Raw genomic sequence first — 25,100 nt, 5'->3', positions numbered from 1 at the left:
TGGCGCAATCGGTCAGCGCGCCGGTACTTATAAGACAGTAACCTGCAGAGTGATGCCGAGGTTGTGAGTTCGAGCCTCACCTGGAGCAGCATACCTTTAGCAAATGTTGTTGGGCTGGAAAAAGGCTGGAGCCGCTCACCCTCACAGCCTGACGTGGCGTGAAAGAGGAATAGCAGCACATGTTTCATGTAAAGAAACACAGAACAGATCAGAGGTCCAGACTCACATCTCAGGTGACTCCTGGCTCCGGTCGGTCAGCACACAGTAACCTGAGGTTGGGACTTCACCTGGAGCAGGAACGTTTACCTCTCTGTATTTATCCTCTGAGATCGGGCGACAGATAAACACAAGTAATGTCACGTTGTCTTTATTGTCAGGTGGCTAAAACGCCACCACATAAGGTAAAAAGAACAGACAAACAGAACATTTCACAATGTGGCATATTACCATACAGTTGTGCTTTATACAGATTCAACACACAGTGCATATTTTAAAAAAAACAATCCATTTGTGATTGAAGTGCATTAAAAAAAAGGCTGCGGTGGAAAGTAACATTTACAGTGTGGTAAAAAAAAAAAGAAAAGAAAGTATTTCAGCCTCCAAACACCAAAGTGAGAAAACTTTTTACACAACTTGTAAAAAGCAGTGACAAAACCCGAAACGTCTGAAACGGCAGACACAAACTGAATGATGGCACAAAAAGACGTGTGTGTGTGTGTGTGTGTGTGTGTGTGTGTGTGTGTGTGTGTGCGTCTGTCCATAAGGCACATTAAAATAATTCAGTCTTATTGTTTCACTCCAAGGGCAACCATTAAGCAGACTCTTCAGGAATCAGTGAAAAAGTAGAAAACAGAAATCCGTCACGTTTCAGAATGCACCTCTTCTCGAGGCCACCTGGGGGCGCTGTTACATCCGTGTTTTATCACGGGAGAGAGGTAAATCATTTGGCAGGATGAATCCACTGTTTTAGTAACTGTCCTTTAGGTGTGACTGGTCACATCATCTTCCATCATGTTTAAAATGATAATTCTGTTCACATGCGTGTCGATCTTTTCTGATCGAACACCTGAAGGCTTTTCATCTATTTTCCAAACAGAAACACAAATATGAAAAAGTTATAAAAAACAGTCCAGGTCGTCCTGTTTTCTGCTCAGTCACAAGCTGCGCTGCCGTACCACGTCTGGTTTTTCAAACATTCAGCGAGCGTGGGACGGGGAGGCGCTCAGAGGAGGTGCGCGTTCAGGTCGTACTTCTCACAGAACTTGTCCGTGATGGGAATGCAGGTGAGGTACTCGCACCAGTCGCACTTCACCGGGTAGACGTAGAAAAGGACAGCCAGGGCGGAGAGCAGACCCAGGAAGACCACCAGGAAGATGCAGATCTGGACCCGTTTGCGGTACATGTCAGACTGCCCGAAGCTGAAGGGGGAGAAACGTTTGATACTCCTTTAATACAGAACATTAAAAATGGAAGAACTCAAACAAACTATGCTAATTGATTCAAACACACACACACACGGCGGGTTTGATAAACACTTTTCAGACTTTGTTTTGGTTGTTTCTGTCTTAAAAAAGCAGGAAATAACGCCACTGTCGTTTGATTAGTTCATCTTTAAGAAGAATCAGTGCGATCGTCTCGATGAACCTGATTCTGTCACGTCGTCACCTACAGAGCGTTTCATAAATGTAGCGTTTAACTCAACATACAGGATTGAACTATAATGCTCCAGGTGAGGCTCGAACTCACAACCTCGGCATCACTCCGCAGGTTACTGTCTTATAAGTACCGCGCGCTGACCGATTGCGCCACTGGAGCCTGGTCATAGTATCTCGCCCTCGTCCTCTGTCACCTGGTCAGCGCGCTTTAAGACGCTGACTTGGAGTCTGCTGTTGCTATGGAGACGGTTGCACAATTCCCTGCTGATATCAGACTAAAATAATGCAATGATTATATGTACAGATGGTCAAACTGGTATATGGGTTGTTTATTTATTTATTTATGAATTTTTTTGAGAATCTGAAAAATATTTTTATTTTAATAATTCAATATAAAAATCATCAGCTACCGAAAATATGAAGTGAGTCTTAAAGTCGTAAACTGAGATGCAAATTAATCTATGGTAAAGAAGGCAAATGATCAATCCTCCACAGAATTTCAACTGCAGTTTTATATCTATTTTTTATGAGACGCAAATGGTCAACTCGCTCTGATCTTTAAAATGACCTTTTGACAGACAAGACTCAATTATCTTCCTCTTGTGAGCCAGCTGCAGCCGACTCAGGATCCTTATCAACCTTTCCTCCACCCACCTGATGTACGGAAGGAAGGCGAAGGACAGGAAAAAGCCTGACACGAAACCGCAAATGTGGGCAAAGTTGTCGATCCACGGAAGCAAACCGAAGGAGAAGAAGAAGAGCGAGATGGCGAGGAGCTTTGCGAACGCTCGCCACGGTCGCTCCAGGATCTGCCAGCTCTGAAACAGCTCCACAAACAGACAGGCCAGGATGCCGAACTGACTGCCCGCAGGTCCCACCTGAGACACAAACAAACAGGAGGGAGTTAACGCTCCTCAGTTATGACACACGGCATGGTCAGTTAGTCTGTGGCGTGACATCGTACCTCCGCTCTGTAGGGAAGAAAGATAGCGGAGGCCAGGTTGCCGGTGATGCCGCTTAGGATGTAAATGATGGAGATTCTGAGCCAGCCAGCCAGCTTCTCGATGTCCCTCAGCACCGTCATCTGAAAAAACACTGACACGAGGCAGTGCAGGATCCTGCAGGTGAAAACACACACACGCATTAATATTCACCCAGACACACACGCGGTATCGTCAAACAACCTGTGTGAATGAAACAAACCCTGCGTGAAGGAAGAGAGACAGCCAGAGGCGAGAGAACTGGTCGGGGATCTCTGGGTTGAGGAAAGGCAGCAAACCACACACGTCGTCCATGCAGGCCACCTGGATGAGACGGAGAAGGTGAAGGCTTCAAAAACAGCCAGAAGTAAAAGAGCAATCAGGCCGCCTGCGTATCCACTGCTGCCATCCAGCAGAGGAAGACGAGAGTGTTGAAATGATCCAAAATGAAATGAAATGACTGCGTGCTGACCGACGGGAGCCATGAGTCACCTGAGATGTGAGTTTGGACCTCTGATCTGTTCTGTGTTTCAACACGTGGTGCTATTCCTCTTTCACGCCAAGTCAGGCTGTGAGGGTGAGCGGCTCCAGACTTTTTCCAGCCCAACAACATTTGCTAAAGGTCAGCTGCTCCAGGTGAGGCTCGAACTCACAACCTCGGCATCACTCTGCAGGTTACTGTCTTATAAGTACCGCGCGCTGACCGATTGCGCCACTGGAGCTCCTCCTGCAGGTTCACAGTCCAGATAAAGAGCGCAGACCTCTTCACCCTCCAGCAGAAATACTCAAAGAAATAAAAAAGACGGACGACTGTGATGAAAAGACAAGATGGTCATTTAACCAACGTCATCTCCAGACTCAAAATTAAGAAAGAATCCAAAGTACGGTTAAATCACCAGCTGCTCTCAGGCTCCAGTGGCGCAATCGGTCAGCGCGCGGTACTTATAAGACAGTAACCTGCAGAGTGATGCCGAGGTTGTGAGTTCGAGCCTCACCTGGAGCAGCTGACCTTTAGCAATGTTAATGTGTTAGAGCACAAAACAGTCTGAGAAAGGTTTACAGTCAACACAGACATATTCACTGAGTACTCAACCTTCAAGACTTGAAATAATGTAGAAAGAAATACAAAGATTACTGAGATGTCACAAGTTGCTTTATAACAGAGAAAGACAAGATTGCTATTTATTTAAACGATTTGGAAGTACGCCTCAATTTTGTGTTTGATGACACTTTCAATCAACATTTTTAAAATGTTGGGTCATCAAAATGGAGAATCCTCGACAGCATCATCCAAGAGACTCAAAGAATCCAAAGTCCTGTTAAATCTGTGTGAACTTCAGGCTCCAGTGGCGCAATCGGTCAGCGCGCGGTACTTATAAGACAGTCACCTGCAGAGTGATGCCGAGGTTGTGAGTTCGAGCCTCACCTGGAGCAGCTGCCCTTTAGCAATGTTCTGAGTGTCTGAAGAGCACCTTATTATCTCTAAATGAAAGAAATTTCATCAACAGAGTGTGTTATATGTAAATGGAACAGCTGTAAGTCAAAGTCAGTGGTTAGTGTTCCTCAGGGACCTTTTTCAATAAGTCAGCCTTATCTGACCATTTCCTCATTTGGCGTTCTGATGATGGTCGAAGAGAACGCTCTCTGATACGACAGACCAAACTCCCCCAAAGGTCTTCACCCAGCACAGCTACATTATGTGCATGCAGTGAATCCTGTTTTTACAGGCCGTCAATCGACCCAAACCGTGTCAGCAACATGGACAAAAAATACCAACATTCACTCATTTAACATTTTAAAATTGTTTTAAAGAAATACGATGCGATCTAAAACTTTTCAGCTCGCGACCTTTAACATAACAGTGTTAGAGACATTTATCACTGTGCACAGCGAGGCCTCACTATAAGGCCTGAGAACACCACACAACAGCCCAAACACCGCCATATTCTTTGTCTATATTTTCAAATTAATATAATATAAATATTTAATTTTAAACCATTTTCCATTATTGAATGTTTTTGGAAGGAATCTCGCGACCCCCTACTTGGTGAACCAGTGATCTAAATTTAATAAAGAGCCCATATACGAAGGGAAATTGCAAAACTGGAATTGAAGAATTTACCACATTTTAAAATATTATGGCGTTGAGGTCCAGAGTCCTTTCTGCCCTTCTAAAACACATCTTCATTGTGAGCTGTGTGGGAGCTCCAGTGGCACAATCGGTCAGCGCGCGGTACTTATAAGACAGTAGCCTGCAGAGTGATGCCGAGGTTGTGAGTTCGAGCCTCACCTGGAGCAGCTGCCCTTTAGCAATGTTCTTGTTCATCAACAATTCTCTGACAAACACAAAGCAGTCAGACGAAGCTCACAGATTTACAGACAGAGAGTCCGGACGATTCATTTCAGCAAAGTGAGAGGAGAGACATGAATGTTAATTATTTGACTAAAGCTGTGTTCTAGTTGAACTGGGAAGATCCCAGTCGGAAGTCTAAACTGGAACGCCCCCTGAAGTCGTATTTACTAGTCGGAGGAACTCGGAGTAGCCCGAGTTAGAATCCAACATGGCTGCTACGTGCATCAACAGTACGTTAAAGCTGTTACTATAATGTTTATTCTTTTTGTGTGATTAAATCAATCCCTCCGATAGTGTCGTGTAAGTTCTCTCTGTTGGCATTTTATTTTTTGTGCACACACTATCACGCAGTGTGTTGTTATCGTCTGGTACTCCTGGTGGCGGCCATGTTGCTTTTCCGACTTGCAACTGGTGTGACGTCATTCCCATGGACAAGCGTCAGCGTTTATCTGACATTACTTTAGAGCTTTTTAAACAAGACTGAAAATGATCAAAATGATCTACTGAAATTTACAAAGTCCTGTCATATCTCAGGTGACGTCAGGCTCCAGTGGCGCAATCGGTCAGCGCGCGGTACTTATAAGACAGTCACCTGCAGAGCGATGCCGAGGTTGTGAGTTCGAGCCTCACCTGGAGCAGCTGAGTTTTAAATTCAAGGCTGAAGAATATCATCTTGATTTGAACACGTAACAAAGATTGATCTTCTTACTGTGAGGGTGCGCTGACCTACCTGTGAGCAGAGCGTCGCCTCCTCGTGGAAGTAGCCGTGCATGAAGTTGCAGTACTCTCTGGAAGTGATTTCACACCTGCAACATAAAAAAACACCTCGTCAAGAAGTGACGAGAAAAAGTGACCAACATGTATTTGAGCTTTTAGCTACATTCATCCTAAACTTAAAATCTCCATGAAACTGAACTGTGAGGGTGTTTCACTGCTGTGCTGTAGAGGGCGCCACAGGACTGAGTCCCAACACCAGGAAGTGAGTTCTGTGGTTAACAGAAGCTTAAGAGACATTGACGTTTTGTTCGATGAGATAAACTACGATAGCTAAAACCCCAACTTGTGAATTTTAAAGTTTTTAAGTGTCCTTTTAAAAAGGTGGTCGCTAACAAGTGGCTAAACAAGTTGTGGTCAGAGACATCAAACGTTTAAACATTTATTTGAATTGCCCCACTGGAAACAAATAAAGTTGTTTTTAATTTAATTTAATTAAAACTTTTTTTTTTTTTTTAAATGTGATGTCTGCAGCAGGTTTAATCTTTGGGTTAAGGCTAATATTAGGTTCATTGACAATTTTTTAAGCTACGGTTTTGCTAGCTTGTCAGACCGCTGAATATAACGGCTGTGACGTCAAAATCCTCCGAAAGTGGTGTAGTTAGCTTGTAGCATATCGTTAGCTTTTTACTTCTCTCGGCTGCTTTAATGGTTCAAAATTCATAAAAGTTGTTTTCATCAGCTATGCATCAGAAAGATGAAAAAAATCCCATCGGTGAATTCTCAAAAGATCGTTTCCTTTAAGAAAGCTTTTTATAGTGTCGAAAAATGAGTCATTTGAATGCCGATGAGTCATCAGCTATTTGAAACGGTTATTTTGATGTAAAAATACTGAGATAAAGCTTTAATGAAATACATTAGGCAGGTGTGTTAACTTTAAACACAGGTGTTCCTTACCGTCCTTTAGTTCCGATGCAGCAGGGCCGGCCTGTGATGGTGCAGTCGATGTGAGGGAGGTTGGTGTGGTTTCCAGAGTTGTATCTTGTACAAACCTACACATGAGAAAACACGGGTTGGGGGGAAAGTTGGATTACTCTTCAAGTTGTGGTATGAACACATTAAATCACTCCCATAAAAATATTAAAGCATTCACTCAAAGTTAAAAGTGTTAAAAATTACAAATATTATTTTCTCTGTGCGCCATCGTCAACCGCGCGCCTGTTGCCGTCGCTCCTGTGATTTTTTTGTTTTAGCTGTGCCCTCTCTGTCCATGCCTTTGGGAGCGAGTTTTTTTCACCGAGGGCGCTTAGAAGAAAGATGGTGGGCTCGCTGTCCTCGTCAACAAGCGACAGAGTATTTCTGATTCTGAATATTCACTTACAGGCCATTTGGTGATGTCGTCAGGCCACTCGTGCGGTGAAACTGAGGCTGGCTCCAGACAGATTCTACAGAAGTGAAGAATGAAGGGAAAACATTCCTGATTTTTACGTGAGCAGATGAATCCCAAAAAATAAGAAGTACATGACTGTCTGATCAGATTTAAAACATGAGTGTAAAAAAAGAAAATCACATTTCTGTTACCTTGGGTCCTGATGGCACACGGCCCCATATTGGCGAAGTGTACCATTCAGACTGGGAGCACTGGGGTGCTGAGGCCACTTCACCCACACAGCCAAGGTGCTCTGCAGTATAAACAAAAAAGACTATTCACTTTGCAGGTGCAGGAGCATCGCTTAATGTTGCTTCATGTTTTTAACCGTTGAATGGAAAACAAAGCTCCTTTTTTTTTTGCACCTGATACGTTTCTTAATTTCTGAACATAGAATATTCCAGTGAAACCAGTCAGACAGACGTGGGGTAAAAACACTGACCGAACACTCCTCCTGCACCGTCTGCAGGCAGCCCGAGCGATCGTTCCTGACGCAGCAGCCGGACTCTCTCTCTCTCACTCTCTTCTCCTGGATCAGTTTGCGGATTTCTTGGTCTTGACGCATACAAGGGGAAAACTTCGCTCCCAGGTGTATGAGCGCCTCCTGCAGGACGTCATCATAATTAATTAGTTGAAGGATGTGACCTCTAGTGTGCACCTTCAGCTTACTATTGAAAAACTTATTTCCTTTCCTTTTTTTTTTTACGATTTATTTTTTGGCCTTTATTGGAGAGACAGAGAGACTGAGAGATCATAACTTTGAACTAACTTCTTACATATCATTATATTTACATTTTTTATTTCAGAGTCACAGTTGAGACTAATTCATTTTTTAAACTCCTAAAAAACACCATCACAAAGGTTTTACAATCCTCATGGGTTTACACTCAGAGGAGGATGTTTGAAGAAAAGACAGATAATACTCACCGAGCTTGGACCCACCCAGAAATTTTGTTGTTGCACAAACTTGACATTTTCATAAACTCCTTTGTTCCTCAACACCTCGAATTAAAGAAGAAAAAAAAAGCCAGGTAACAAATGTTGACAGTGAAAATACAGAAGAAGTTCCCCAACAATATGCTGATGTCTAAAATGTACTCACAGAGTCGACGGTTTCGTGCTGCGAGAATCCGATGGGTGCAATGCCATAGATGGAGACCGCCAGAATGGTGATGAGCAAATGGACGAATGTGATCCAGTAGGTGAAAAAAGGCCTGTGGAGGACAAACAGTCTGTTTAATGTCCCACGTGAGGACACTCATCCTCCTATTCAAATAGGATCAGCGGTCTCACCTGTGATCGTCCATGTCCTCAATCTGCCTCTTGACAAAGCTGTCGATGCGTTTGCGGTACGATCTGTTTGTGAGGCGTCCGACGATGCCCAGCCCGTACGGCCTCTTCTCTTTGGCAAACAGCCTCTTCACGGGAACCACGATCCTTTGTCCTCTCTGCGGGTGGCTGTTGGCGCTCACCACTTCCTGTTTCAGACGCACCCTGGGTTGAACCAGAGATGCATCCTTTGCTTTTCGCCATCCTCGCTCTAAGGGCCTGGATTCAAAGAGGAAGAGGATGTCACAACAGTGTTTCCTCACCTCACGCAGCACGTCAGAGGTTTATGTTTTTAAAAAGTAAAAAGTATCAAACCCACAGCATGAGGTGAGTCCTCTCCAGCTCATTCTTGTCCAGCGCACTTCCTGTGAGCTCCCGCTCGTCCAGCTGCTGGAGGTCCGCCTCCGACGGCGTCTCAAAAACTTCATCAGCGTAAGTGGACAACTCATCCTGCAGGCCGTCCTACAAAGGTTCACAACCAATCAAAAGGGTCAAAACTGCCTCTGAGTTTCAATTACAATCCATCAGATTAACACTGGGCAGGTTGTGGGATTGAATACACATCTTATTATATCCTGAAGATCTTTTAGAGCTTTGGTACCTTTTAATACTTTTTAATACGACTGATTATGAAAAAATCTCCAGCACTTTACCTCATTCACTTTAACTCTGAAGGGGACTTTAGAGGAAGGGTAAGTAATTTCCCCCAGATGCACTTTTTAAGATTTTTGACGAAATTAAAGTCTTAAAGTCCTGATTAATAGTCTTATTGTGTCTGCACTCAGCAAGTGTTTTGTGAACCAATCAAGCCTCTGTACCCCACGCATGCACGAGTACGAGCTGAGATCCACTTCTGGATGCATGGCGCTCGTGCATGTTCAGTAAGTGAGGGGGCGTGGCTTTTGATGGAGCAGAGAGGTTTATGAAGATAAACATTTCCAAACAAATATTTACTTTAAAATATGAAAGTAAAAAGAAAAAAGAACGGCTGCTCATCTCGAGTGTGCCGAGCAGCAGGGGAGGTCAAAGTTCAACTCTGTTATTGTTGAGTTAAATGAAGACAATAGTAACGTTTGTGTGGAGGGGCTGCTCACTCTGGTGAAGAAGGAAGTGTCCAGATCATCAGGGAAGTCCACGGTGTCATCTTCGAAGAAACTAGGTGGCATAAAACTCCTTCTGCGACATCGGCCTGCTGTGCTGTCCGCTAAAGTCCGGCCCTGACAATCAGCATCACAAAAACGTCATCAATGACATTTGTAACGAGTAAAACCCCAGCGCTGACCGTTTATCCCCGGGAATCCCCAAGAGTACTTTTACTGTCTTAATAACTTGAACATGTAGCGTAGCAGCTACGAGCTCTGTGTCAGTGGATTAGCTCTCCAATCCAGCAGATAGCTGTGAACTCGGTTTGTAATATCAGGGAGATAACATGACCATCTGCTAGAGTGACGTCCTCAGTAACCCCCGTCCAAACACACTCTCACTGAACATCCATTCATCCCTTTATAAGTGCAGCAAGTGGGACACATAAAGAGACATGTACTGTACATGTGTCCTCTTGGTTTAATCTGCATTATGCCTGTAGATCTCATGGTTTATAGACCACGCCTACGCTCACATTACAGCAGAAACAAACACAGAGGGGGATATAAGAGATCCCTGCTCAAAAAAAACCATGAGATAATGGAGATTATGGATGTGCATGTGCTCATATAAATTCTCTAACTGTGTAAATAAAAGACTTACTTAACTCCTGGCTTTACAAATATTTGTGGAAATGTTAAAGAGGACATAGTCTCCCCCTCTTCTCCCTCTTTTCAAACAGTCCCCCCTGTGCTCTACATGAAACATCTGTGTTTCTGACCTTTGGTCCAAATATAACATGAATCAAGCAGCAGAGGAGGTTTGTGACCCTGTAGAAACCAGCTCTCTCTGAACACTCCGTTTTGGTGTGTGTGTGTCTCTTTAAATGCAATAATGCCCCGCCCCCTGAATTTTCCCAGTAGACATCACTCTTCTGCAGAGACAATAAAAATGGCCGACCTGTGTAAAAGTTTTGCTCTAGGCTGGAGGTGGAGTCCATGAGAGGAGATACCAGAATCCTTCCATTTTGAAACGGAGCATTTTTCTGTGTAGTAAAACTTATGAAGACCAAAAACAAAAGACTGGAGGGATTCATTTCAAATTCTGTGTGTTGGTAGAGACTCAGGTTACCCTTATATATGTTCAAAAACACGGTAAAAGTGGATTGTCCCCTTAAAGCATTCATTTATCCCGAGGTCAGTCTTTTCTGATAAAAAGCATGACAGTGATCTCCTGCTGTTTGCACACAGTGAATTACAAACGACTGCAACCATTCAACAGCAGAATCTGAGAGCAACAGCTGCTGCATGAGAGTTTAATGCAAAAGGTTTGCAAAAGCACACACACAAAATGTACTGCAGCAAATAAATAAAGACAAACACCTTCATTAGCGCTGCTGCAGCCTTGAGACTCATGACTGCAACAGACTCCCGTTTGCGTCTTCGTGGCAACCGGTTGAGGCCGGAGCGGGAGCTGGAAAAGGAGCAGAGGGAGGCAGTGCCCGGCGTGATGGGAGTCTGCGGGACACTGAAACCGTCTACCTCTTCCACCATGCGGAAAGCACGACCCCGTGCCAGGGGGTCTACGATCTGCACACACACACACACACACACACACACACACACACAATCACATAGAGTACTCGTGTTTTGGTTCAGTTCATACAATGGTAACAAACAGCAGCAGGACAGGGACGCACAGAACACACACCTAGCGTGGGTTAGAGCTGCGTTTATAAAAGAATTTAACAATTAATTAATCAATTAGTCCTCTTAAGTGGGACAGGAAATGTGGGAAGGAAAGAGTTGGGAGGACATGAATCAAAGGGCCGAACATGTTGTCAATGTGTTTTAGGACTGAGCTAAACCGGTGACTGCTTAATTAACATTTTAAAGATAAAAAAATAGTTTGTTAGTGGGAGAGAAATATCCGTTTTCCAATCTCAGACAGACATTTATATGTATTGATGAACTTATAAGAGCTATTTTCACTACAGTTGTATTTTTACTGAAACCCAGTGCTCCAGAAACAATCGATATAAAACAAATAGGTAATGATTGAAGTAGTTAGACACTGTTTTAGTGGTTGTGTTAAGGCCCTGACACACCAAGCAGAGTGGTGGTGTCAGAGCCTTCAGAAACACAAGAACAACAAAGCCAACTGTAAGCCAAACGACTGAACTGCATGTTAAACAGTGCTAAAGCGCTAATGCTAGCACACAATTATCGAAATCAGTGTTAATGCAGAAAACTGCATTTTAAAGTTTCTTACTTTGGACATATTCATGTTTCAAATGTTAACAGAGTAAACCGATACTTCACAAGAAGAAGTGAACCATCCTTTTCAAAATTATAAAGCAACATGAGCTCAATATTTATTATTTATAAAATATATTATAATATTTATTTATATATATATATATATATATATATATATATATTTATTTATTTTTACATAAACGCTCTTATAGAAGGCTGCCAGTAGTCTTCCAGAACAGTTGAGCTAACGCTGCAAGCTCACAGAGGCAAAGCAAGCTATGGAGATGCAAAGTGGAAGAAAGAAAAAGAGAGAAGACGTGAAGGACAAAAAGGTGAACTGTCCCATCTTTTTTTATCCACGCTTCAAATGTGCCTCAGGTGCTAGCCTACCCTCTGCATGCCATAGTGGTGGTGAGTGGGGTGGTGGGGTGGGAGGTAAAGGGGAGGAGGGGTCTCAGTGCTGGCCAGGGAGAGGTTGTCTTGGCTGTGCAGCTCCATCTCCCTCATCACCTGCGGCTTCAGACCTCCGTACAGATGACTGCAGTGCTGCAGGCTCTTCCTCCTCCATCGCTGGGTGCTGTCGCTGTCTTTGCTCACCCCGAACCAGTCGGCTGTACCCCTGAGGGGGGAGGGGAGGAGGGGGGGACTCTGGTTAGTTCACAAATGAAAGTAAAATATTCCAATACATCCAACATAATTGTTTGGTTCAGAGACATGACGTGACATATTTGAACATGGTAAAGACCAAAACACGCTCTGAATAAAAAAGCCCACAAACACAACAGACAGGAGTCTATGCTAATGCATGCATGCTAACATAACCCTAAATAACATAACCCGTTCAAATGATGAGCTATTATAGTGTTAATAATGTAGGTATGTTAGCATGCTAACAAATACAGCTAACATTCTGCCTGGATTAACATACACTTGCTGGTATTTTGTCAATAACCTTTGCCCTTTATGATAATATGATGAAGTTAAATATGCATTTGATTTCAGGAAGTTGTGGGGACCCTCGAGCCAACAAAATAAACAGAATCTATAGAGATATATAGATCTATAGAGCCAAGACACAATGCTAAAACCGGCCATTTTTACAATTTAGGTAGATCTCAAAAATAAACAGAAAGTTTTTTATGATGTAATTGTTCAAGCCAAAGACATTTAAGGATCCAGTTATTTTGCAGGATGTGATGAATAATAATCTGAGGTAATCTTTAACGTCATCTAAAATTTAATTTGTTTAATGTTTACTGCACGTCTATCATGGTTGAATGTATTTCTTTGCTTTAGTAGTAAATATTTTTTCGGTCCATGACCACAAAGCATAAAGCATAAAGCATACACAAAAAATAATAATACATTAAAAAAACAAAAAAACAATGGGAGAAAATGTGAAGAATGAAGCTTATTATGAACTACCCTTTGAACATTTCATTTACAGTATATAAAAACAAGAACAGCTGCAGAAAAGAAAAAAACTAAAAAACCTGATTTACAAAACAGAAAACAGTTTTCAGTTAATCAAAACAATAAATTAGCATTCAAATTCAACCCCAATTCAAATCCGAGTATTCAAGGATAATTGTGCTGTCCCTCCCTCCTGATTAGCTGAACAATCCTCTGATTAGTCGATTGATTGCAGCTGCCTGTTCAGGATTAGTTGATGATTTCATTGTTGCCGCTGCTGATTGCTTTCTTGACCAGACAACATTTTCAACAGTCTCTTAGTTTTGTGACTGTGGGGTAAACTCAATAAAACATCCACACCAATAAAAAACACTCATTCAAGAATTAATTTAAAAAAAACACTGCAAAAAAGACAAAGAGTGGAGACAGACAAGGAGGGCATGTCGGGTAATTGAAACTCTGGATTTTTCTGCGGCTTAAACAGTTTACGAGGTTCGCTTCAATCGCAGAAATCAGTTTAAACTTTATTCTGGATTAAGGTTAAGTGATGAGACAATAAAGCATGATAAGATGAGGCATCTGTACCGCCCGATGATTACACTGCGGTTGTGTAACAACCAGTCAGACCTAAAAACCCTCGTCTCCCATCTTGTATTTTTCTCTCCTCGAGCCTCTCTCTTTTCATGCGTACGTGTCCACGTTTGATTACATGATAAATAAGGATCCAGGCCAGAACAGAAATACTTCCTATATCCTGACGCAACCTTGTGGCTTAAATTCAAAGAGCGGAAAAGAAGCACAAGTTGTGTGACATGAATGTTTGTTTCTCATTTAAACACAATAAATGAGCATTCAATGTGTACACCCGGGGGGGGGGGGGGGGGACACAGACTGGAGGAACTGTTTGGAGAGGAGAGCGCTCAGTAATAAACACTTGAGCCTCATCATCAAGAAGGACGCCAGCTGGGGAGGCCTTTTAAGGCTGCACAGGGGCAGGGAGGGGGCGGGGCTCTGATTGTTGACTCAGGAAGACACATTTGGGAAGGCAGGAGGAGTATTAAGAGAAATGTGGAGAAGAGGAGATCAGAACATAAAAACAATTACAACAATATCCCCTGAAACAGGAAGTAACGTTCCTGGTTTGGTATACAGTAGTGTGTGTGTGTGTGTGTGTGTGTGTGTGTGTGTGTGTGTGTGTGTGTGTGTGTGTGTGTGTGTGTGTGTGTGTGTGTGTGTGTGTGTGTGTGTGCGAATGAATAAGAGGGCATATTTTGGATTGTACACATGCACTAACAAGCACACAAAGCCACACATTTCTACAACTGATTGACGACAGAGCACAATTAAAGATTAAAGTCGCATTAAGCCGCGTGACTGGGCTCGTATCCTCGAGGTGAGGCTGGAGCAGACGAAGCAGCAATCTGATGTGCGCTAATTACAGGCTCAGACGCAATTTCTTTCATGACGAGGACAAAAGGCCAGGGGACATAAAATAGTCAAAAGGAAAAGTACAATCACAGGGAACACAACATGTTAAGATAAAACAGATCAAATCCAAAGATCCACAGGATGGTGTTGATATCAGTTTAATAAAAAAAATCCTTTTTTAACTATATCTGGATAGATAAGAATCCATCCATCTTAATGGTAACCCTGCAAAGGGGGAGAGGTGGATTACATACTGGTCACCCTCGACAGGTTAGTAATTCAGACACAGACACCAATAAACACACCAGTTCACAAACTTTAAACTTTAAAGCACAAATTAATCTAATCCACAACCTGACAGATTAAAACCAAATCAAACCTTCCTGTCCATCAAACCACCCTGAAGCAATTACAATAATATAAACCCCAATGAAAAAAAAACAACATGAACAGAAATGTAACTTCTCTTTTATTCCACGCACACTTCACTACATGTGGATATTTCAGCTTTTTTTCATTTTGTTTTTCAAGCAGGCAGAATAATGTTTTCTTTTTACATGTAAATACCATTTTTATTACCTGCTTATAAATGTGTTACCTATAAAAAATGTTATAGCTAGCCTCTTAGCTTAGCTTAGCACTGAGTCTGGGAACACCTGCATGTAGCTCCACATCAAAGTAACAAACTCTGCTTTCTGACAGTTTAGCTTTTCGCTATGTGACAGAGAGAGATTAACAGGTGCTGAGTGGGGATGTTTTTTCAGGCTCACAGTTTCTCCTTTTTCACAGTCTTTATCCGAGCATTCATTTCAGACCAAACTACATAAAGATCAAACCAGTCAGCTTGTAGAAGTCACACAATCCCTCCTCAATAAATATGTTAAATAAGTGCTTTGTTCAACAAGCCGTTCTTTTCTGCTCAGGTTAACTCCAGCGAGCTAAACCACAGCACACTCACCTGTCCAGAGAGCTCCAGGACGGGTTCAAGGTCTGGGTCATACCTGTGGGGGGCAGGGACTGTGGCGCTGAATCACCTCCATCCCCAGCATCACTAACACACTGCCCTTGTTTAACCCTGGACTGGGATTAAACTTCAATCGGGTGAATTTACACTGATCCTCGGCAGGACACACGTACGATGTTCCATCAGGGGATTTCCTGATATCCAGGCCAGTGCTACCTTGTTAAATCCCTCTTATGCAAAGAGGCGAGGATCACTGCGTGTCCGGTCTTCACTGTAACAACCCAGCGAGCTCCTGGTTAGTGAAAAGCTGGTGTTTTTCTCCCCAGTGGGACGGGAATCAGATCCGAGGAGGACTTCTTGTTAGCAGCAGCTGGACTCGGTCATCCAGTGAAATGATGATCTTAAATTTTCTGACCTTGTGTCACCAGCACTAAGTTTCCGTATGACTGTGTTTGTGTGAGGGAGTGTGTGAATGTGTCAGCGGCTGGCAGCCCTCCCATTATCCCCCCCAGTTCAGCGTAAAAGGATGTGACCTGCTGGGCACAAAAAAAGAAAAAGACAGCAGCTCTGGTTCTTGTCAAACTGAATACGCTCCCCTCCCATCCAGAGCCCCAGCCATCTCCATCAACTCGCTCCTACGCTCCTTCTTGCTCTCGTCCTTTCCAGTTTTTTGGGGGGTTTTTTGCATTAAGTGCCTGTAAACAAAAGTTCTGCCCCAACTATCCAGCACTCGGCAGGAAACAGGAGATTAGAAAGGAGGCAGAGAGGAAGGATGGTACAGCACACACATTAGGAGGGAGGAGAGAGGGGAGGGAGGCCACTGGGACATGTCTGAACACGACCCACACACACACACACACACACACACATTCATACAGTGGTGGAGCCCTGCCACAAAGGTGCAGGCTCAGGCCCCACCTTGCTCTGCAGCCATATTTTCCCGTCAGCACTTAAAAGAAGTCAAATAGAGCGTGTGGAGTTCAGCTCACACACATGTCATTAGTAGTGTAGCTTTTTGTGGCCTGTCAAAATAAAAGGCTCACTAACATGAAAAATGACTCATAAAGATCAACACACATCAGTGACCTCAAAGTTACCGCCCCGAAAAACAAAGGTAGAAGAAATACTACGAATGGGAGGGACCTCAGATAACCTCTAAAAAGTCTCACACACACACACACACACACACACACACACACACACACACACACACACACACACACACACACACACTCTGATGTTTGAGGCACGTACGTAGATAGTACATGTGAGTAATTGTATTATTTTGTCTGCTTCAAACCAAGCAGCCACCTGGACTCACACTGATACACTGTGTGTGTGTGTGTGTGTGTGTGTGTGTGTGTGTGTGTGTGTGTGAGTGAAGCGCTATAAGGACTACACTAAGGGACTTTTAAAGCACTCCAACATCAATCCCATGCACCTTGAAATTCTGGCACAGGATAGATCAGCCTGGCAGGTTGCCTGTGCTCGAGCAGTTTCACAAATCCACAATAAAGACCAACTGCGAAGAGCCGAGAAACGTAGGAAAAGACAGCAGAGGGCAGCAGGAGCTCCTTTGTCCTCTGGATTCCCCTGCTCCTCCTGCGGCTAAAGGATCGGCCTTAACGACCACGAGAAGTGGCACCAACGGGAACGCCGTTGACCCCCTCCCCAAATCCTGAAGCAAGCGTCATCTTCGGAGACGATAGACAGCTAACCGTGTGTCTGTGGGAGCGTATGTGTCGCCATCGTGTTACAACCACGGCTAACGAGGCATTTGTGCAAAACTCACACAAGACTTTTTTTCCTTTTTTGTCTTAAACCTGCATTTTGCATAATTTGATATTCCACTTCTTTGTTTCGTTTTCTTTTTGTCTCCTGATGAAATAGGTTTAGTCTTCTGTGAAGGATCTGGATCTTGATTTAATTACATTTAATTAACCCGAATGTGTCATTCAGTGTTTTTAAAAAGTTGTGTTTCAACCTGTCTTAAACTTAAATGTCCAACTGAGGGAGAAGAAACTCTAAACTATTAAAATACATAATCAGAGATCGAGCTGGAGCAACAGCAGTCAATGTTACTCTTAAAACAAACAGCACTTATCGGTGAGTCACAGCGAGTCACAGCGTCTCTGTACACGAGGCAGCTGATTGCGATTTTAAATGATGAGTTCCTGTTTCCTAAATGATGGTGGATGCAGGTCCATGTTCATATTTCTCTTAAGTTAATGAATGCACAAAAGTGCTCACAGTCTTTATATAGTGTTGAGCAGGAATCTCACCACACCATTAAAGCAACGAGAGTGAATCAGATCTGAGACATTTCAGGCTCAGAAACCAGAAGCATGAGCACAAAGCTGAGAGGACCTGCAGAGAAAAGTCTGTGCTATCAGCCCCCTCCCCTCTTCCACCTCTGCTGTACCTGATGATCTGTTTGGGGATGGATGAACGACGTCGACTCAGTATTTTGGGGATGCAGGACCGCCTTCGGAGAGTCGACACCCTCCTCGGGCCCCTCTGGCCCTTTGGGGGAACCGTGTTGACCCGCTCAAAGCGCACCCTCTTATCACTTATCATCCAAAGCAGCGAGAGGACAGGGAGAGGAGGATGTAAGCAAGGGGAAATGAAAGAAAAGGGGGGACGAGAGAGGAGACGAGAGAAAGATTAATGTGTTAAATCAAAGACAGGCTGCAGCTTTAATTAGTCCTGTTAAAGATTTATTAGTGAAGAAGAGTTATTAGAATTAGAAAAGTTTGAAGAGGATTAGCAGCTGGAGAAAATCCGCACAGAGAAGGGAGTAGAACCACTGTGTGTGTGTGTGTGTGTGTGTGTGTGTGTGTGTGTGTGTGTGTGTGTGTCTAACCTCTTGATTGATTGTGTAAGGGAGGGTAATCTCTCCGTAGGAGGTCTGAGGTAGTTGTTGGAAGTTTCCAAGGCAGCGATGCGGGTCTGGGGGTTTTCACCTGGCATGCTCACACTGCGCAGACGCTTCAGCGGCTGGAAGAGACAAGCACATTGACACACCCAACCATGAGAAGAAGTTCAATTTGACGTCACACAAACAAATCTCGGTTCCTTTACTCGTCCATACAGTTATGGCTCATACACACACCTGCAGTGTGGGCGTGTCGTCCGGTGTCAGCTGGATGGTTGGGATGTCCAGTTTGAGCCATGGTGGCTTTTTCCTCTGCAGGCTGTTGTTCCTGCTGCCCGGCTCATCCATGCTCGCTCGCTCCCTCCACGCCTGCCAGCTGCGGGACAAAAGCACAGGAGATGGGTTTGTAAAGCAATACGCACAGAGCCAATAAATAAATAAAAACAAGGACGGACTCTGACCAGCTTTGTTGAGGTGTTGCAGATACTGGACAGGATGTGCACGCTGAGTTCACACACATACAGAGGAGCAGCTGATGCTCTCACTATCTCTCTCTATAAAGCCTTCCTTCACTTCAAAGAACTTAAAACAGCTGAAAGTGATTGGTGCACGTTGATCCTTGTTTGCCGATGCATCATCAGGGGTTTTAGTGCATCATTGTCCTCGCCTCACTTCTTTCATCTGCTCTGATGGGGTCTAATGGGGTTAAGTCCGATGGTGGCATTATTATTTTTTAAAGTTTAATCTTAATGTTTGTTGATGATTTTCAGGTTTAACACTTCTCATCTCCAGGTGAGTCTCAGCATCACTCGGCAGGTAACAGTTGAATATGTACCACAGTGTCTGATTATGTGCTTTGAGACTCTGAAGTTAGAAGTGTTTGGGAAGGAAACATGGAAACGTACTGTTGATGAGACGGAGGTTTATCAGTACTTGGACGTGTATTTAGAAAATAAAGTAAACTCAACCATTAACAAGGTGTCTTTCTTTAGGACATAAAATACATTTCGGTCTTTGATCATGACGATCATGCTCGAAGGTTTAGGAGGGTTAGACCATCCATAAGTATTTATTTGGCTATACAGCAGGTCATGTGACTTTGTGCTTACTTTTTATTAAACTATGCTCCAGGTGAGGCTCGAACTCACAACCTCGGCATCACTCTGCAGGCTACTGTCTTATAAGTACCGCGCGCTGACCGATTGCGCCACTGGAGCCTGAAGTTCACACAGATTTAACAGGACTTTGGATTCTTTGAGTCTCGTGGATGATGCTGTCGAGGATTCTCCATTTTGATGACCCAACATTTTAAAAATGTTAACTGAAAGTGTTTTGTGCTCTAGCATGTTAACATTGCTAAAGGTCAGCTGCTCCAGGTGAGGCTCGAACTCACAACCTCGGCATCGCTCTGCAGGTTACTGTCTTATAAGTACCGCGCGCTGACCGATTGCGCCACTGGAGCCTGTTGTCACCTGAGATATGACAGGACTTTGAATTTTCAGTTTAGTGTAAATTTCAGTAGATCATTTTGATCATTTTCAGTCTTGTTTAAAAAGCTCTGAAGTAATGTCAGATAAACGCTGACGCTTGTCCATGGGAATGACGTCACACCAGTTGCAAGTCGGAAAAGCAACATGGCCGCCTCCAGGAGTAGCTTTGTTGTGTTAGCTAACGCCAGACGATAACAACACACTGCGTGATAGTGTGTGCACAAAAAATAAAATGCCAACAGAGAGAACTTACACGACACTATCGGAGTGATTGATTTAATCACACAAAAAGAATAAACATTATAGTAACAGCTTTAACGTACTGTTGATGCACGTAGCCGCCATGTTGGATTCTAACTCGGGCTACTCCGAGTTCCTCCGACTAGTAAATACGACTTCAGGGGGCGTTCCAGTTTCGACTTCCGACTGGGATCTTCCCAGTTCAACTAGAACACAGCTTTAGTCAAATAATTAACATTCATGTCTCTCCTCTCACTTTGCTGAAATGAATCGTCCGGACTCTCTGTCTGTAAATCTGTGAGCTTCGTCTGACTGCTTTGTGTTTGTCAGAGAATTGTTGATGAACAAGAACATTGCTAAAGGGCAGCTGCTCCAGGTGAGGCTCGAACTCACAACCTCGGCATCACTCTGCAGGTTACTGTCTTATAAGTACCGCGCGCTGACCGATTGCGCCACTGGAGCTCACACACAGCTCACAATGAAGATGTGTTTTAGAAGGGCAGAAAGGACTCTGGACCTCAACGCCATAATATTTTAAAATGTGGTAAATTCTTCAATTCCAGTTTTGCAATTTCCCTTCGTATATGGGCTCTTTATTAAATTTAGATCACTGGTTCACCAAGTAGGGGGTCGCGAGATTCCTTCCAAAAACATTCAATAATGGAAAATGGTTTAAAATTAAATATTTATATTATATTAATTTGAAAATATAGACAAAGAATATGGCGGTGTTTGGGCTGTTGTGTGGTGTTCTCAGGCCTTATAGTGAGGCCTCGCTGTGCACAGTGATAAATGTCTCTAACACTGTTATGTTAAAGGTCGCGAGCTGAAAAGTTTTAGATCGTATCGTATTTCTTTAAAACAATTTTAAAATGTTAAATGAGTGAATGTTGGTATTTTTTGTCCATGTTGCTGGCACGGTTTGGGTCGACTGACGGCCTGTAAAAACAGGATTCACTGCATGCACATAATGTAGCTGTGCTGGGTGAAGACCTTTGGGGGAGTTTGGTCTGTCGTATCAGAGAGCGTTCTCTTCGACCATCATCAGAACGCCAAATGAGGAAATGGTCAGATATGGCTGACTTATTGAAAAAGGTCCCTGAGGAACACTAACCACTGACTTTGACTTAAAGCTGTTCCATTTACAGACTTCATCAAATCACACACTCTGTTCACCCAAAGTCTTTGATTACATTTCTTTCATTTAGAGATATTAAGGTGCTCTTCAGACACTCCAGTGATTATGAGCCAAGTTAAAACACCAGTGCTCCAGGTGAGGCTCGAACTCACAACCTCGGCATCGCTCTGCTGATTACTGTCTTATAAGTACCGCGCGCTGACCGATTGCGCCACTGGAGCCTGTGAGGTCTGAGTGAAATACCAGTGATGTGGAACAGTAGCAGTGCAGCTTTGCTCTGAGACCACAAGATGGCGCTAGGATTCTCACAGTAAAGGTCTCCTTCTTGTACTCAAGAGACGATCATACTTCATCTCAATGAACATGAGACGCTATCACCAGCTGCAGCTCTGCAGACACTAACAGAGAGCTTAACAGACTGAACAACTCAACTACAAGAGCATTGGGAGCATTACCATCAAAGCCTCCACTGACCCTGATGTGTGCTGGGTTTTTGGGGTTTTGGGGTAAAGTGAAGTATTCAGAACATGGAAGGGGTTTTCCTCCTGAATGTTTAAGAGGTCATTTTGAGGAATTAAATGTGACATCTTTCTATCTCTATGAACTCCAGAAGTTTGAGCATTCGACTCGGAGGCAGTTTGACGTCAGACTTTTTTTTGTATTTTCCTGTTGACTTTAAATCTGCTCAGCTTGGACTCAGAACCTCAAACCCTGTTCTACAGCTTACTGAGCCACACAGTAACAAAAGCACCTTATGCTGCAAACGCAGAGACCCTGGCTTAACCTGCACCAGGCCTCTACACAATGAACCCAGTGAAGGCGTCTGTGTGATTCACAATGAAGGGCAAGTTGCTCATTATGAAGTTACTGGTAAATACGTTTAGTGCTGCAATACTCGAACAAAAAGTTTGCATTATTTTGTGTCGTTACAACTCCTTTAACATGGTCGCCATTTTCAATATGTCGTTCTCTGAAAGCAACAGACTCAGCAGTCGGTACAGGAAGTGTGTTGTTCACAACATAGCTTGCTATCAGACTGTGGTGGTTTGACATCTTTGCTCTCTGGATGGAGTGACTCCTGCTTGTTGTCTTCTCTGCTGTTTGCAGCTCTCTGACATGAAGTTTAGTAGAAGTGTGTTGTTCAGCTCCTCGCTTCCTGATATCAGAATTATGATTGTTAGTGGTGGACACGGTTTTACTTCATGCAGACAGGATACAACTCGAGCAGCGAATAAATAACGTATGTAGTGAAATGCATCCATATCAGGCTGCTATACTGAGCCGTCATTAGCGTAACCAAACCTGCTGAATCGCTTTAGGCCATTTCACAGGAAGTATAGCAGAGCAATTATTACTGTAACTGTGACGCCTTTATGAATCTGAAAACTCAAATAGATACAATACGAGCTACTGCAAAGGTGGGCGGTGCAGAAGCACCTTACTCCCAACACTGGTGTTTTCCCACGGTGCTGCAAAAGCACAAGAGGCATGCTATGTACACACACACACACACACACACACACACACACACACACACACACACACACACACACACACACACACACACACACACACACACACACACACACACACACACACACACACACACACACACACACACACACACACACAATGCCTGTTGGCAACCAGTAGAGTTGGTCGTCTCTAAACTGGAATGTCCGGGGATCAATCCCCGGTTCCTGCAGTCACACGTCGAAGAGTCCTCGGGCAAGGCATTGAATGGTTCATCCTGCTGCATCAGCGGCCTGTGAATGTCTATGAATGGGATTAGCCTTCGCTGATGGATGTAGCATCGTCTGCTATCAGTGTGTGAATGTGGTTTGAATGGCTGGGTGTGACATGTCGTGTTCAAAGTGGTCAGAAGAAGAAGAAGAAAAGACCTCTGACCCTCTGAGAGCTGCTTGGTCTCCTTATTATCATATGATTGTGAGGAAAACTTCAGGTTCAGTGGCTCTAATCCTAACACAGCACTGCAGCATATTGTGTAGCACAGTTTCCTCTCTACAACCTGACTGATATATCTGTGAGAAGCTTATATGGTCTGTGAATGAGGTTTTATTTTATCACTTGAAGTCACACTTGGGATTAGTATGCAAAGAGATTAAAGCACAGCTCTTCAAACATTTTTTAAAGGTTATTAAATGATGTTTTATAGCCTGTCTGCTTCTCTACTCATCTCACACTCTTCTTCTTCTTCTTCTGTCTTTTACAAATATATCTCCCCCAGACCACTTTACTTAAATGACGAGTTATTATGTGAAGAAACGTGTGCAGCAGCTCATTAGAGAGACTGTTCGTCTGGTTGTAGCTCAGCCAAGAGGAAGTGGTTGAGCTGGAGTGAAGGGACTATTACTGGATAATACGAGGGACATCTGCATGGAGCTCGGGGAGATGTAATAAGCGACGAGCTCCTGTAGATCTCAGCTGCGGATCAATCTCTGATTCATCCCAGTGAGTGAAATTACAGCCTCCCCTCTCTCGCCGCGAAATCATCAGCAGAACAATAAACTCGTCAGCCATCCGCTGAGCTGGAGCCGATAAGTTCTTATCAGAGTCGAGTCAGATGAGCAGCTTAAAGACGTTCAACACACAGCTCGGGTTTCCCCTTCTTTGAATACTATGTTGTGTTTTTTATTTCCCAGGAAGCTGTGCAGCAGCGCCCGCAGAGCAGGTGTGAGCATGTGGCTCTCGGTAAAGGTGGCTCTTTTGACAAATAAAGCGCGCTGTGATTACTCAGCATTAGAGGAGTAAAAAAAGTGGTGCAGCGGGAGCATGAGCTGAGCATGTGTCTCCCTGCAGCTGAACACGCTGTCAAACACATCACAGCTTGTTTTATTACATTCTGATCTGCTGAGGTGAGCCGGGGTGCGGATGTTTGTGTATCTGTCTTCTGCTGTGGATTCAACACTGACGGAGTCTTTGATGTGCAGGAAAGAAAATATGGATTTAAAGATTTATGCTGGTTCACTTCTCATCATCATCATCATTCTCTTCCTCTTCATACATAAAATGGGAAATATTTTAGAGAAAAAAACAAAACACTTTTCACCTCTAAAATCTAAATATATACTGTATCTTACTTTTAAATGTTAAACTTCCATTTGCCAAAGAATCCACCTGTAACAAATAACTACCTGATGTTCAGCCTCTCAGATGACAGATGTGCTTACGGGACATCAACTCCTCCTCTGAAATATTAAAGCAACAATAGGACACATTAACAGAATATTTAAACAATGTGTAAAGATATTCAAATTCAAATGCTTTGGTGATCATCCAAAATCTACGTTAACGTGTGCAGGTGACTTTTCTTTTTTGGAAACAAAAGCTGAACGAACTGCAAATAAATCTGCTTAATTCACTTTGGAGATGTCGTACGTTTTTTTCTATAATTCAACATTAACTCTGTAAAAGTCGAGAATCTGTGCCATGTGGATGACTCCTTAATTAGATTTTCAAAATAAAATACTGTTCCATCAGTTTTAATGAGGGGCACAGAGTCTTTCAGGAACACGAGGTTTACTGCCTTGCCGAAGGACGCAGTGACATGTGAGTGCAGGATTTGGAAATCGAACCACCGAACTTCCAAATGAGAAAACTGAAAGATCATGTGACAGGAATCATAAATATAGATGAGTATGCAGGCATGTCAAGATTTAAATAAGAACCAATGTTTTCACTGAGGATGGAGAATATGGATTGGTTGATCCTTGTATTCATTCACTGATTC

The 25,100-nt window shown here is 43.4% G+C and overlaps 2 protein-coding genes across 5 annotated transcripts in view; one reads left to right on the top strand and one right to left on the bottom strand.

Moving 5' to 3' along the window:
- Positions 1-326: 326 nt before the first annotated feature.
- Positions 327-25,100, bottom strand: part of rhbdf1b (rhomboid 5 homolog 1b) — a 40,236-nt gene continuing 15,462 nt past the window's right edge. Inside the window, exons 2-20 of one of the 4 annotated variants that reach the window (XM_079334046.1) lie at positions 18,719-18,857; positions 18,470-18,603; positions 18,029-18,175; positions 12,192-12,420; positions 10,926-11,132; positions 9,555-9,677; positions 8,780-8,922; positions 8,425-8,679; positions 8,234-8,345; positions 8,059-8,133; positions 7,574-7,735; positions 7,284-7,384; positions 7,084-7,147; positions 6,660-6,754; positions 5,719-5,794; positions 2,859-2,959; positions 2,620-2,773; positions 2,310-2,533; positions 327-1,418 (exon numbers count right to left, since the gene is read on the bottom strand). In XM_079334046.1, coding sequence (XP_079190172.1) covers positions 1,223-1,418; positions 2,310-2,533; positions 2,620-2,773; positions 2,859-2,959; positions 5,719-5,794; positions 6,660-6,754; positions 7,084-7,147; positions 7,284-7,384; positions 7,574-7,735; positions 8,059-8,133; positions 8,234-8,345; positions 8,425-8,679; positions 8,780-8,922; positions 9,555-9,677; positions 10,926-11,132; positions 12,192-12,420; positions 18,029-18,175; positions 18,470-18,603; positions 18,719-18,829 — 2,709 coding nt within the window. In that variant the 5' untranslated portion in view covers positions 18,830-18,857 and the 3' untranslated portion in view covers positions 327-1,222. Of the gene's footprint in view, positions 1,419-2,309; positions 2,534-2,619; positions 2,774-2,858; positions 2,960-5,718; positions 5,795-6,659; positions 6,755-7,083; positions 7,148-7,283; positions 7,385-7,573; positions 7,736-8,058; positions 8,134-8,233; positions 8,346-8,424; positions 8,680-8,779; positions 8,923-9,554; positions 9,678-10,925; positions 11,133-12,191; positions 12,421-15,600; positions 16,111-18,028; positions 18,176-18,469; positions 18,604-18,718; positions 18,858-25,100 lie in introns of those variants that run through there. The other 3 variants (XM_079334047.1, XM_079334048.1, XM_079334049.1) reach the window with 3 other exon arrangements.
- Positions 10,366-25,100, top strand: part of arhgap17a (Rho GTPase activating protein 17a) — a 101,328-nt gene continuing 86,593 nt past the window's right edge. The window contains exon 1 of the mRNA XM_079334051.1: positions 10,366-10,373. The gene's annotated coding sequence lies outside the window, so the exon portion shown is untranslated. The remainder of the gene's footprint in view (positions 10,374-25,100) is intronic.

The sequence above is a fragment of the Symphodus melops genome (genome assembly GCF_947650265.1).
Source record: "Symphodus melops genome assembly, chromosome: 21".
NCBI lineage: Eukaryota > Metazoa > Chordata > Actinopteri > Labriformes > Labridae > Symphodus > Symphodus melops.
Note: the sequence above shows the minus strand (reverse complement) of the source record. Positions and strands in the feature narration are given on the sequence as shown.